General features: G+C 48.0%; 1 protein-coding gene across 2 annotated transcripts in view; it reads right to left on the bottom strand.

The window, feature by feature from the left end:
- The window catches only part of SEMA4F (ssemaphorin 4F), a 112,222-nt gene that overhangs the window by 61,212 nt on the left and 37,908 nt on the right, over positions 1–13,102 (bottom strand). Inside the window, exons 1-2 of one of the 2 annotated variants that reach the window (XM_043512947.1) lie at positions 11,902–12,024; positions 3,364–3,515 (exon numbers count right to left, since the gene is read on the bottom strand). In XM_043512947.1, the coding sequence (XP_043368882.1) occupies positions 3,364–3,504 (141 nt within the window). In that variant the 5' untranslated portion in view covers positions 3,505–3,515; positions 11,902–12,024. Of the gene's footprint in view, positions 1–3,363; positions 3,516–11,901; positions 12,025–13,102 lie in introns of those variants that run through there. The other variant, XM_038400561.2, reaches the window with a different exon arrangement.

The raw sequence follows: 13,102 nt of genomic DNA, 5'->3' as shown, positions 1-13,102 counted from the left end.
TCCAGCCTTGAGGGGTGAGAGGAGGCAGGAAAGAGGAGATGGAACTGTCTCCTCTGTGCTCCCTTGAGCAAACCCACTGTAGGCTCACAGCTCCTCAGCTGTCACCTCTCTTGGGCAGAGACCCGCATTTCTCCCCATCTCCTGACCAGAGTTTTTTCAGGCTGCATGGTCCCACGTTACTCCCAGCAGCGACACTCTGAGTTAGTTTCCCAGACCTGAAGCAGAGCTCTCACCCACCTTGTCTCTCTAAAATCCTGAGACCAACAGGGCTATAACAGCACTGCATATTCCTAGCAAGCCAGCCTGCCTAAACAAGCCAGTGTCCTCACTTTGCTTTCTCTTCAGAGGCTCCAAACAGCATAATTGCTCATAATTTAAGTTACCACACAGCTCTTTCTAAGGAAGTACATTTAGTTTTAAAGTGAAAGGATTACAGAGAAAACATTAAAAGGAGTAAAAGATCCTACACACACTAAAAGCTTACCAGAGATCACCCCCAACTCCAGTGAGGACTTTGGGAGGAGTCAGTCCTTCAAATACCACAAAGGAATTTTCCTGGGGTTACAAGTTCATAACAGCTTTAGCTCAGAATAAGCACCCCAGGCATCAGTTAGTCTTTCCTTTATATAGCTTGGGCCTTTGATCTTCAGATTCCAGGAGCAGGTAATCCGCGCATAGCTTCAAAAGGGAGGGTTTTTACATAATCCAAGGTGGAAATTTGCATTCACCGCCCCTTAGATATTCCCCACACAAGCCACTTGACCCTGTCTGTCCAAAAGTTCATTCTTGGCTGGCCCATTGTTTAAATGCAGTCCTTTTAAGTTCATAACACTTTCCAGGACTCATATCTCATATCCCCCCTAGAGATGTCAGGTAGAATCCTGGACCACAACACTACATAACCTTTATATTTAATGAACTGGACTCCAAAGAAAAAAAACTAATTCAATGAGATACTTCACAGATATTGCAGGAAATTGGATATTGCACAGGGACCTTAAGAAGAGGGAGATCCAGGTATCAAAGTCAGAGGGACGTGGTCAAGGAGGAGCTACCAGGAGGGTGTAGGGGAGAGAAAGACCTGATGGAGGGGGAGTGGGAAGGTGGGGACTGAAAGTGGCAGGACAGAAGATACTTGATATAGCCCCCAAAAGATCCTGGTGTGGATAATGGAGGGGTGGGAGGGGAGAGAGAGAGAGAGAGAGAGAGAATCTGCCAGCAGACAGCAGCAGGGGTCTGCAAGCTGCAAGCTGGGTCTTGCAGGTCTCAGAGAGCTGGATGGAAAAAGGGCAAAATTGTGACATCTCCATTACTGCCACACCCAGGAGTTCAAAAATCATGACCCAGGCCTCAAGAAGTCATGAAATTTTTTTTAATAAAATAATCTCATGATTTTTAAGCCAAGTTTGAGCTCTTGCTCTCTCTGGTTTCTGAGCTGTTCAAGCATGTCACATTTGCAAACTTTTCTCCAAACCCTGAGGGCTTCTGAAAATGCCAGCCGAGTCTCTCACATACTCTCCTGTCTCCAGGAGATGGGTCATTATGAAAGCCACCAAGTGTCATGAGACTCATACTAAAATCACAAAAAAGAGTTGGGAACACTGCAGAAGGGCACATGAGGTGGGGGACAAAAGTTGACCCAGACGTCACCAGAGAAAGGAGGCAGTGGCAGATTTTATTCTGTTTGCACATAAGTGTGATCAAGTCATGATCACTTGTACCAAAGCTACCATTAATTTTTAGTTCTGTGATCAGTTCCTCTTTATCGGTCAAGATGAGGTCTAATATAGAATTCCCCATACTGGATGCAACACATTTTGAGTCAGAAAGTTATCTACAATATTTAGAAATTCCAAAGATGTTTTAGTGCTGGCTGTGACAAATACTGCAATTTCCTGCAATATCCTGGAAAAATCATATTAAGTATTTTTGGTGTCCATTATATTAAATGCAAAGACTGTGTGTTATTGTGGGCCAGGATTGTACGTGACCTCTCTAGGAGGGGACATAGGATGTTAGTCCTGGAAAGTGTTATGAACTTCAAAGGACTGTATTGAACAATGGAACTGACAAGAATGGACTTTTGAACAGACAGTGTCAAATGGTTTGTCTGGGGAACATCTAGGGGAATATGAACGCAAATTCCCTCCTCTGGGTATGCAAAAATCCAGTCTTTTGAAGCTACATCCCAAGGAAGGAACCACTCTCTACTATTACCTGCTCCTAGAATCTGAAAAATCAAAGGCCCAAGCTGTATATAGGAAAGACTAACCAATTCATGGGGGTGTCTGTTCTGAGATAAAACTGTTATGAACTGTTCAAATCGCACAAAAGGGTGTTTTGGTGGTTAAGGACTGACTCCTACCAGAGCCCGTGCTGGAATGAGGTGGGGAGTGAGCTCTGTAAGCTTATTAGCATGTGCTTAGGTTCTTTTTTTTATTTAATATATTTTTTCTGTAATGCTTTCACCTTAAGAATAAATGTGCTTCCTTACAAAGATCTGTGGAGTAACGGTGGGAAGCTATGCTATTTATATCCTCCATTAGGCTCTAATATCGTTAGAGCTTCTTGAGCTTCAGCATCTCTGATGGGGCCACTCTCAGTAGGGGTTATGGAGTGGATAATAGGATCTGGCTTGGGTCAGTTCCATTCATCTTCAGTTGATCTGTTAGCAAAGTGTGCAGACAGCTCGTCACAGCAATCAGTGCTTGGGTCTAGTATCCAGATTGGTTCATGAGCCAGTTCACTAAGTGAAACAGCCCTGCTGACCACAATTCTGTCTCATGGACTGTGGAGAAGCAGGCGGCTTGTTTGGCCTCCCTCCCTGCAGCGGTGCAGTCCTGTAAGAGCTGTTTGTGCTACTGGCAGATGGGTTCAGAGTTATGTTGTGCGTTTGTTTGGTTTTAGGCACTGTTGGACTATGCGTTTCATTTGCTTTAGTTCTTCTCAGTCAGTGGGGTGCTAGTTACCCTCTCCCCAACTAGCTCATCCTCCAAACTCACATCATACCCCCCAACAGCAACAGCCCCAGCATTCACCTCTATCCTGAGTGCATCATCCCTGCGCACCCACACCCCCTACCCACCCTCACAGCAATGCACCCATGGACAGTGCCACAGAACTCAGTAATCTCCATGATGTACACAATGCAGGCCCACCTCCCATCCACATTCCCTGGTCCCTATGACTCCCTGGTTGCATCTCCTGAAATCGACCCAGGTAGACTCCACCCCGGCTCAGACACGCACCTCCCCCATTCGAAAGCAGCCCCCTGCGAGCCCAAATAACCCTCATGTGTGATCACACCCCATATGTACCCACCCTGCTACAGACGGCCCCATAGGATTTGGGTCTTGTGCTCACCATTTTAGCAGGCTGGTTGACTGACTCCAAAGGCAGGGCGAAGATGGCGTTCTTGGCTCCCACGTACAGAGTCCTGGTCTGTGGGGCCACCAGGAAGATGCTGTAATTGGAAATGGCCTCCTGGGAAAAGCGATGAACCATCTGCTGCACCTCTGCAATCAGAGAGCAAGCACACTGTCTGTCCTGGGTATGTAGCAGGCAAGGCCTAACCCAGCACCACACATGCTGACCCATGTGAGCCAGGCTAGTGGGGGTCAACAAGACTGTGCTCAGCTTCGGGATCCAACAGCTACTGCTGCTTCAATCCAGACGGAAAGGGAGTGCACAATTTTAGCTGCACTCCTCTACCCCCACAGCCTGAGAACACGCACATGCACAGATCAGCGGCATGCCCCACCACGAGACTGCACTTCTCAGCCTGCCACTGCCCAGAGACCCAGTGAGGCTGATACATAGCTCTCACTAGCCTGGTCTGCAATGGCATTTCACCCCTAGCCTCCCTGTCCCGCAGTGGCGTCAGCCCCAGTGGGACTGACAGTGTACACTAATGCAAGCAGGTCTCCTAAGAGCGTTGGCATTTAGCACCGTCCTCTTGAGCACTGATCCAAGCAGGACTAGTACAGTGGAGAAGGTCTGGGGCTGCAGGAGCCTGGCCTGCTCTATGGCGCCCCATGCTGCTCCCGCCAGGAAGCTGAACAGGTGGTAACTGAGAAGTTTTAAGGAAAACCTGGAGCGTAGACACAAATGAAGGGAAAATGTTTAAGACAGTGGGAGATCACCACAGCTCCCTGTGCAGCAGGAGGGTGCAAGTGGGAGCAGGGCAGGCTGCAAGAGGCAGCAGCTGACTCACTACATCTGGCTGTTACCTGCTGCAGCTTCCAAGGGGAGCCAGCAAGGGGCGATGAGAGCTCTCCAAGAGAACACTAGGGGAGCCCTGAACAGCCTTTCCACCATCCTCACTTTGCCAGCATAGCCCTTGGCCTCAACGCCCCTCTGACAAGAGAGGGGCCCGGAGAAAGATTTCATCTCCCCTTCACTACTGCAGCTCCTGTCCAAGCCCAGCACACCAGCAAGCTGCTGCTGCCTCTCACAGTCCCTAGCCATCCTCCTGCCTCCCCTATAGCGTGCATGTGCTCCGACAGCACCACGAGACCCACGAACTCTGTTGGTCAATATGTACAAAACGGCCTACATGCTGCTGAGAAGTTTGGATCCTTTGCCAGCAGGGCCTGATCCTGTGGGCATGCTCGGAGCATGCCTCAGACCCAATACTGGTCAGATCCCACAGAAGGAGGGCAGATGCAGGCCACTAAGGGGAAGGCAGCTGGCATCCGCACAAAGCCAACAGGGGCCCAAGAAAAGCGGGAGAGAGGTATTAAGCGTGAGCATGAGAGCGAGGTGGTCTTAACTATTAGGCTAGGGACTACCTACAGGGCTGGCCTGGCTTAGGAGTCCGATTTTAGAAGAGGGTTCAAGGTGGAGGATCCCAGGCTGAATGAGGCAAGAATCTCTGGGCCTGTCAGCCAGGTGCATCAGGTCAGCCATTTAGGTACCCTCACCCCTCTCCCCTCCCAACTGCTCTCCTAGCTAGCTTAGATGTCTCCCTGCACAGCTTTCTGGCTTCTTATGTACCTCACTCAGGGAGGGTGGGGTGCTCCCTGCTGCAGCTGCTGGTCAGCTCCTCCTATTTCAGTTTCCAGCTGGCTCCTCTCAGGAATTTCTCCCCAAATTTGCCTGGTTATGGAGACGGGGTGGCACTGCATGGATCCTAGTGTACAAGGAGGGGGATTTCCCCTGCACAGTTCTGGTTCTGAAGGGATGCTGGGTGGCAGGGAAGAGGCAACCCTGGCTGGGGGTCTCTTGCCTCATCCCCAAAGGTGTAGTTACACCTGCTGCAGAGTTTCTTCTTGCTGCCTTCAGTCAGCATCAAGTACAAAATTCCCCTAAGCTTTTAAAGCCAGCCAGGCATGTGCTTTAGCTGAGCTCAAAAGTCTTTTGTTTCTCTGTTCTCCCTTCCCTCCCATCCAGAACTAGCCTCCTCCATCCCTTCAGACAATTGTGCCACTGTTGGTGCTACAAGAGCTTTCTCATCTGCAGTACCTGTCCCCTAGTACTCTGCTCTCTATAGCACGTCTCTCTGCCTCGCTTACACTATTTCAAGTCTGCTGAAAATGTCTTTTCTTCCTTGCCAGTAACTCCTCCTGCTTTGCCCTGGTGACTGATGCTGCCAGGGAGCTGCAGCCGGTACATTTACACCTGTCACCCACTGTCTTGGATTTTACTGCATCAAAGGTCAGGGATAGAGCTGATTTTCACTTTTCCATTAGGAAAGTGGTGGAGGTGTCACCATCAGGACATTTAGAGCCAGGCTGCACAAAGCCCCGGAAAAGTCACACTGAGTGGAGCAAAGAGATAACAGGCCTAAATAGTACATTGGAGGAGGATTGCTACTGACCCCAATATTAAGGTTGCCTCACATTATACCCTCTCATTTCAGTTTTATCTGTGACATACATTAACTGTGCAGCCATTTCTGAGAACAAGCTTAGGGAACAGCTTAGATTAGTCAGTGCCAACATTTTCTGAACTCCCTCTCTGCCCTCCAAAATAGCTCTATCACCTCCAGGTTTGGCGTCAGGAATGTTGTCCTGGGATCAGCATGAAACTCCATCCAGCTTTGGCTGTGTAAGCCATAGAAAATCTGCCATTTTCAACTGCACTGCATGTCCTCTGCCTCACTGCTCAAGGAATGAATCCCTCATTGCAGAGCTCGCTGCAGTGAATGAGTCAGGAGTTGCAGGAAGATTAAGGATGGTTTTACGATTAAGGTACTTGACTGTGACCCAGCCTAAGCTTGCATTTGACAAAACCTCCTTCCCTTCCCCCAACTATCTTCATATCACTTTAGGTCCTTTTGCAGTAAAGAGAGCAAAGAAATGCCACCAACTTAATATCGGATGTCATTGCTTTACAAACACAGACTTCCAGCACATCTCAGGGGAAAATAAATTAAGGAAAAAGCCAGTTGAAGAAAGAAAATTATGCTTGGCCCCCAAACAAGATATTTTCTCAAACAATGGGGCTAATGCACTTCATCAAGCTGAACAAACCAGAGTAAGAACTCAAATCCACCCCACACAGGAGAGTCTCAGATCAGCACTTTGCTTAATATTCCAGCAGCTGCAAGCGAAGTGAAGAGTATTAAATTCCAAATAATCACCTAAGCACACCTGCCCTCACTGCCTGTGAGCAATCTGCATGGTCACATGTGACTTCCCCACAGCAACTTCTCACCATGCAGGAGCCCAGACAGCTGCTGACTGAACAGGTGTCAAAAACTCCACCCACCAGATGTGCTGGGACTTGCACCACGATCCAGGCTCTGATCAGCCAAATGTTTTAAGTTAGATTTGAATCTATAGAACCACAAAAAGAAAAGGAGTACTTGTGGCACCTTAGAGACTAACATTTATTAGAGCATAAGCTTTCGTGAGCTACAGCTCACTTCATCGGATGCATTTCATAACCTGGCACCCCAAGAATTAGGGCAAAATGACAGTACTCCATAAACATACTCAGTGCCTCTGACTATGGGGTAAGAACTCATATGCCAGCATTAGAAGGGACCACTGCATTTATCTAGTCTGACCTCCCATATAACACAGGCCAAAGAACTTCCCAAAAATTCCCAATCTTTTAGAAAACGTGAGTCTTGATTTAAACATTGCCAGTGATAGAGAATCCATCTGCAACCCTAGGTAAGTTGCTACAATAATTCATTACCTTCACTGTTAAATATTTATGACTTATTTCCAATCTGAATTTGTCTAGCTTCAGCCCTCAACCATTGGATCATGTTAGATCCTTCTCTACTAGATTGAAAAGTCCATTATCAAATATTTGTTCCTCATGTAGGTACTCCTAGGCTGTGATCAAGTCACCCCTTAACATTCTCTTTGTTAAGCTAAATAGATTCCAGAAGCTCAATCTATCACTGTAAGGCAGGTTTTCTAATCCTTTAATCATTCTCATGACTCTTTGCTGAACCCTCTCCAATTTATCAACATTTTTCTTGAATTGTAGACACCAGAACTGGACACAGGATTCCAGTTTGTGCTCAGTACAAAAAAGGCAAAAATCTTTCTACTCCCATTCAAGATTCCCCCATGTCTTTCCAAGGATCACATTAACACTTTTGGTGAGAATGTTGCACTGGGAGCTCAAGTTCAGCTGCTTGTCCACCACAACTCCCAAAACTTTTTCCAGAGTCACTGCTTCCCAGGATAGAGCTTCCCATCCTGCAAGCATGGCTTCCATTCTTTGTTCCTAGATGTACACATTTACATTTAGCCATACTAAAATGCATATTGGTTGTTTTCACCCAGCTTACCAAGCGATCCAGATCGCTCTATATCAGTGACCTGTCCTCTTCATTATTCCCCACTCCTGCAATATTTGGGTCCTCTGCAAACTTTCAGTGATGATGTTATCTTTTCTTCCAGGTCACTAATAAAAAAAATGTTAAATAGCACAGGGCCAAGACAGATCCCTGTGGGACCCCACTAGAAACACATCCACTCAGGGATGATTCCCCACTTACAATTACATTTTGAGACCTTGTGGCACCTTAGAGACTAACATTTATTTGAGCATAAGCTTTCGTGAGCTACAGCTCACTTCATCGGATGCATTCAGTGGAAAATACAGTGGAGAGATTTATATACAAGCTTATGCTCAAATAAATTTGTTAGTCTCTAAGGTGGCACAAATACTCCTTTTCTTTTTGTGAATACAGACTAACATGGCTGCTACTCTGAAACCTGTCATTCTGAGACCTATCAGTTAGCCATCTTTTAATCCATTAATGTTTAACATATTAATTTTATATCATTCCAGATTTTTAATCAAAATGTTGTGCGGTACCGAGTCAAATGCCTTACAGAAGTCTACTTGCATTACACCACTATTACCTTTATCTATTGTGCATAAACCCATGTTGACTGGCATTGGCATTAATTATATTACCCTCCTTTAATTCTTTATTAATCCTATGCTATATCATTACTTTGCCTGGGACCAATGTCAAATGGACAGGCCTGTAATTACGCAGAACACCCTTTTTAAAAATATTGGCACAACATCAGCTTTTTTCCAGTTTTCTGGAACCCGCACCCACCCACACCCAATGTGCCAATACTAATTGAAAAATCAACATTAACAGTCCAGCAATCTCAGCCAGTTCTTTTAGTTTCTTGGATAGAACAGAACACCCACTGCATCACATAGAATAGCACATGAAGGTGGGACACCCTTTTCCCTCTCATTTCCAGGATCCTATAACCTGGTGGGAAATGGTATCCTTGAAGAAAAGATCATCCTGGACATCCTGGACTTCCTAGAAGTCCCTGAAGGAAGGAGCCAAGTCAAGAGACTCTGGCCACCTTTGGCTCCTCTTCATCAGCTACTTGGAGAACAACCCAGAACATGGGCTCTTACAATTAATCCGAATCTACAGAGCACATCACCGACAGAGTAGAATACGTAAGGTTAAGATTCTGTCATGGCTATTTTCAGTAAAAGTCACAGACAGGTCACGGGCAATAAACAAAAATTTATGAGAGCCCTGATCTGTCCGTGACTTTTACTAACAATAATGGGGAGAAAGAATGACAGCTGGAGCCCCATGGGGAGACGGGGGACTGACAGGCCCAGCCCCACTGCCACAGGGAGGAGGGTAAGGGGCCACAGCCCTGGTTCTAGCTCCCACCACCACTACTGGGGGTGAGGGGAGAAGGTGCATATAGCCCTGGCTTCAGCCCCAGCCGAAGCCATGGGGTGGGGGCACAGCAGTGGCTCCAGCCCTGGCCGAAACCATGGGGGGCAGGAGGGGCACACAGCTCCAGCTCCAGCCACAGCTACAGGAGATGGGAGGGCACACAGCCCAGGTTACATCTGGAGCCATGAGTGCACAGCCCTGGCTGCAGCAGTGGCCAAATTCGCATGGAATGGAGGGCGCACAGCCCAAGTTCCAGCTGGAGCCTCAGGAGGAGAGGGGCGCACAGGGCAGGCTGAAGCTGCGGAGGACGGAGGGGTGCACAGCCCTGGCTCCAGCTCCAGCACTGGCCAAAGCTGTGAGGGCGGGGGGCACATGATCCTGGCCAAAGCTTGGGGAAGGGAGGTGGGGGGAGAGAAGAGACAAGCAGCTCCAGCAGAAGCTGTGGGGAGTGGCCCAGTTGCGTGTCAGGGGCATGCGATGCATGGCTCTGGCTCCGAATATGGCTGAAGCTGTGCCATGGGGGCACACAACCCTGATTCCAGCCGTAGTCATGGGGGGGACGGGGGAGTTTACAGCCCAGTCTCCAGCTACAGCTTGGGGGGGAGCGAGATGGGGCACAGCCCCAACTCTGCCCCCATCACTGACAGCTGAAGCCAAGGTCACGGAGGTCCATGACTTCCATGACTAAATCATACCATTAATAATAAGCAAACTGCTTGGATGTCTGGTAAGAGAGAGTGTAGTTTTCCTGCACCATTGTTGTTATGAACAGATTTTCATTAGCAAGAAAGGAGCAGCTCAATGCTGTGGTTAAAAAACCATCACACATGGTCAGTCACAAGTACATCCTCCAGAGCAGCAGAGGGGTCTAAATAGCTGCAGGACAGAACCAAAATGCCCCCAGATGTAATTACTGTCATGCAGCAGTCCGATACCTACTAATTAACCCATTAACCACTCAGCGACAAGCCTACTGCTCAGAACAGTATCAGCCTGTAGTGTCTGCAGTTACAGGCTCCCTCTTCTCCCCAGCTGCCTCACTGAGAAGGTACTCAACCTGGATCTGTGCAGAGGAGAAAGCTGCTGGACAGGCACTCTCTGTGAGGGCCTCTCAGCTCTGGAGTTCACTCCCCCACATGCCAAACAGCCAGCCCAATGACTCATAGACCTTAATGCTAGAAGGGACCATCATGATCATCCAGTCTGGTCTCCTGAACATTGCAGGCCATAGAACCTCACTCACTCAACTCCTGTAATAGGCCCATAACCTCTGGCTGAGTTACTGAAGTCCTCAAATCTTGATCTGAAGACTTCAAGGTTACAGAGATTCCACAATTCACTCTTGTTCAGTGGGTCATGGGTCACTTGCTAGTTTGAACTAGTTACATAAAAGGTAAAAGCTACCTGTGCTGTGTGTGACAAAGAGGTAATTTTCTCCAAGATTTTTATGAGTTCCGTATGCACCTCAGCTTCCTTCTGCACTTTGCTCTGTTAAGTGTTATGTCCACTCCAGGGGAAACAGGACATGAGGGGAGGTTGTCGCCTTGCTGTGGGCAAGTCTGTGACCGGGGTCCAACTCAATATGGATTAGCTGAGCAGAGCTCATGGTGTGAAGCAGGAGAGCTGGAACCAGATTCAGCCTAGGAGGTGGTGAGGCTGCATGACCCGCCCTGAAGGAAGAGAGAGACCCATTCGGAGGCTGGCATGCAAAGGAGTTCCTCCAAGAGGCTGTTTAAAAGCTGAGGCACAGACCAGATCCTGCGGATCCATGACAGTTGGTACCAGCTGGTGGGATATTGAATGCACCAGAAATATTTTGCAATAAGTGACTTGCAGCAGTAAAACAAGGTTAAGTCAAAGAAAATCTCCAGAAAATGTCATACAACCACCTCCCTAAGAGGAATATCATAGAGGTGTGCAGGGGGAGTAAGCATTGGGAAGTTCAACAAGGTGCAGCACAACTGATTGCACTGCTGGAGAAGGATGATCAGACCAAGGAGCATGATTTGGGTAATTAATTGATCTTTAAATATTCATGGTAAATAAGCCCAATGGCCTGTGATGGGATGGGATCTGAGTTACTACAGAAAATTCTTTCCTGGGTATCTGGCTGGTGAATCTTGCCCATATGCTCACGGTTTAGCTGACTGCCATATTTGGGGTCGGGGAGGAATTTTCTTCCAGGGCAAACTGGAAGAGGCCCTGGAGGTTTTTCGCCTTCCTCTAGCATGGGGCACAGGTCACTTGCTGGAGGATTCTGTGCACCTTGAAGTCTTTAAATCATGATTTGAGGACTTCAATACCTCAGACATAGGTGAAAGGTTTTTTTTGCAGGAGCAGGTGGGTGAGATTCTGTGGCCTGTGTTGTGCAGGAGGTCGGACTAGATGATCATAATGGTCCCTTCTGATCTTGGTATCTATGAATCTAAGTTCCAGACCCGGTCAGGGTTCCAAAAGGGTCCAAGAGCAATAGAGGTAACAGCAGGTTGTCCTCACAATCTGGTTCTCTTTCCAGTAGGGTGTCCTCACAAACCGGTTCCCCACTGATAGATCTGAAGCGGTGGGAGTTGAATCTGAGAGCAAAGGAACTAGCTGGTGGTGAGAAGCAGCAGAAGTAAGAACTGGAGATAGAGAAGTAGAGTAGCCAGAGGACCCACAAGGGGTAAGAGTGGAAAGTCCACATGATGCCAATTCAACAGGGAACCTAGATACCAAATTGTTACCCCAGTTTAAGGAGGGGAGCAGGAAATATGGATGCTTACCTCATTGCCTTTCAGAAGGTGTGCAACTTGAAATAGGTCAACCCCGATGACCACCTCTGTTTTCTCATCCCTTACTTGGTCCCAAAGCAACAGAAGCACACAGCCAGATGAATGGAGTTGTTACTGGGGACAATGAACAGTTCAGAAAGGTTAGACTACTTAGTTATGAATTGACATCTGAGGTGTATAGGAAAAGGTTTTGGAGTGTGCAAAAGAGCCAGGGTATGACCTACATGGAAGCCACCACCCTGCTGGGAGAATATCTCCACAAATGAGGTAAGTATGCAGGTATCACTACACTGGAGGATTTGTATAAATTGGTTGGGTTGGAGCAACTCAGATCTGTCCCCACGAGCGTAAAATGTGGTCAGTGTTCAGAAAGCCTAAGAAGCTACATAGTGTAGGCTGGCTTGTAGAAGGTAAGAGACCCAAAGGGGACTGGCCCAGGTTGGGGACCCAAAAAGGGGGAGGGGGTCACACAGGTGCACCCTTAAAATGGGATTTGAGTAAATCCAAACCAGGGGTGACAGCCAGTGCGTGTAGACCCCCTCCATGGGATCCCAAAGGTATAACGTCTGTATGTAGACAGGACAGAAGTGGGCAGGCTGACCAAAGCCTGAGGGGCTAACTCATCCTCTGTCCAGACAGGAAGGCAGCCTGTAGCTCAGCTGCAGAGTGTGAACTAGGTGATTGAACTTTCAGGGGAAAGCAGTCACACAGCCAGCTCCTCTGAAGCACAGCGGGTGGTGACAGACAGGCTCCCACACCAGGCACCAGTCCTCATGGCCAATTGAACTCATCTGACCCCCACTCAGAACAGAGGTGGTGGATACTAGAAAGACATTCCCGAGGTTGAGAGATTCTGGGACAGAGAATCCTGGTCAAACCTTGTGTGGTGCAAACCCATCCAGTGCTGAAAGGGTGGGGAACCTGAGCTAAAGTTCCAAATGTGAAGACATTTGCTCTGCCTATGGTTCAGATCCCTGTGCAGACACAGGAAGGGTCAAGGTAGCTGATAATGGGGGTTCTCCAGCTTTGACATCCTCCTGAGGAATGACGGTCACTTTAAGACAAAATCCAGACCCTGTTCCTACAACAGCCAAAAGGTTTGAACCTTGAGAGCCAGGAGGCTGGGAGTGAAGATGTGAGAGACAATGCAGCTAGCTCGGTTGGCCAGGAGAGAGATGGGTTTTCCCCCCTC

Source organism: Dermochelys coriacea, chromosome 4 (genome assembly GCF_009764565.3).
Source record: "Dermochelys coriacea isolate rDerCor1 chromosome 4, rDerCor1.pri.v4, whole genome shotgun sequence".
Classification (NCBI taxonomy): domain Eukaryota; kingdom Metazoa; phylum Chordata; order Testudines; family Dermochelyidae; genus Dermochelys; species Dermochelys coriacea.
Note: the sequence above shows the minus strand (reverse complement) of the source record. Positions and strands in the feature narration are given on the sequence as shown.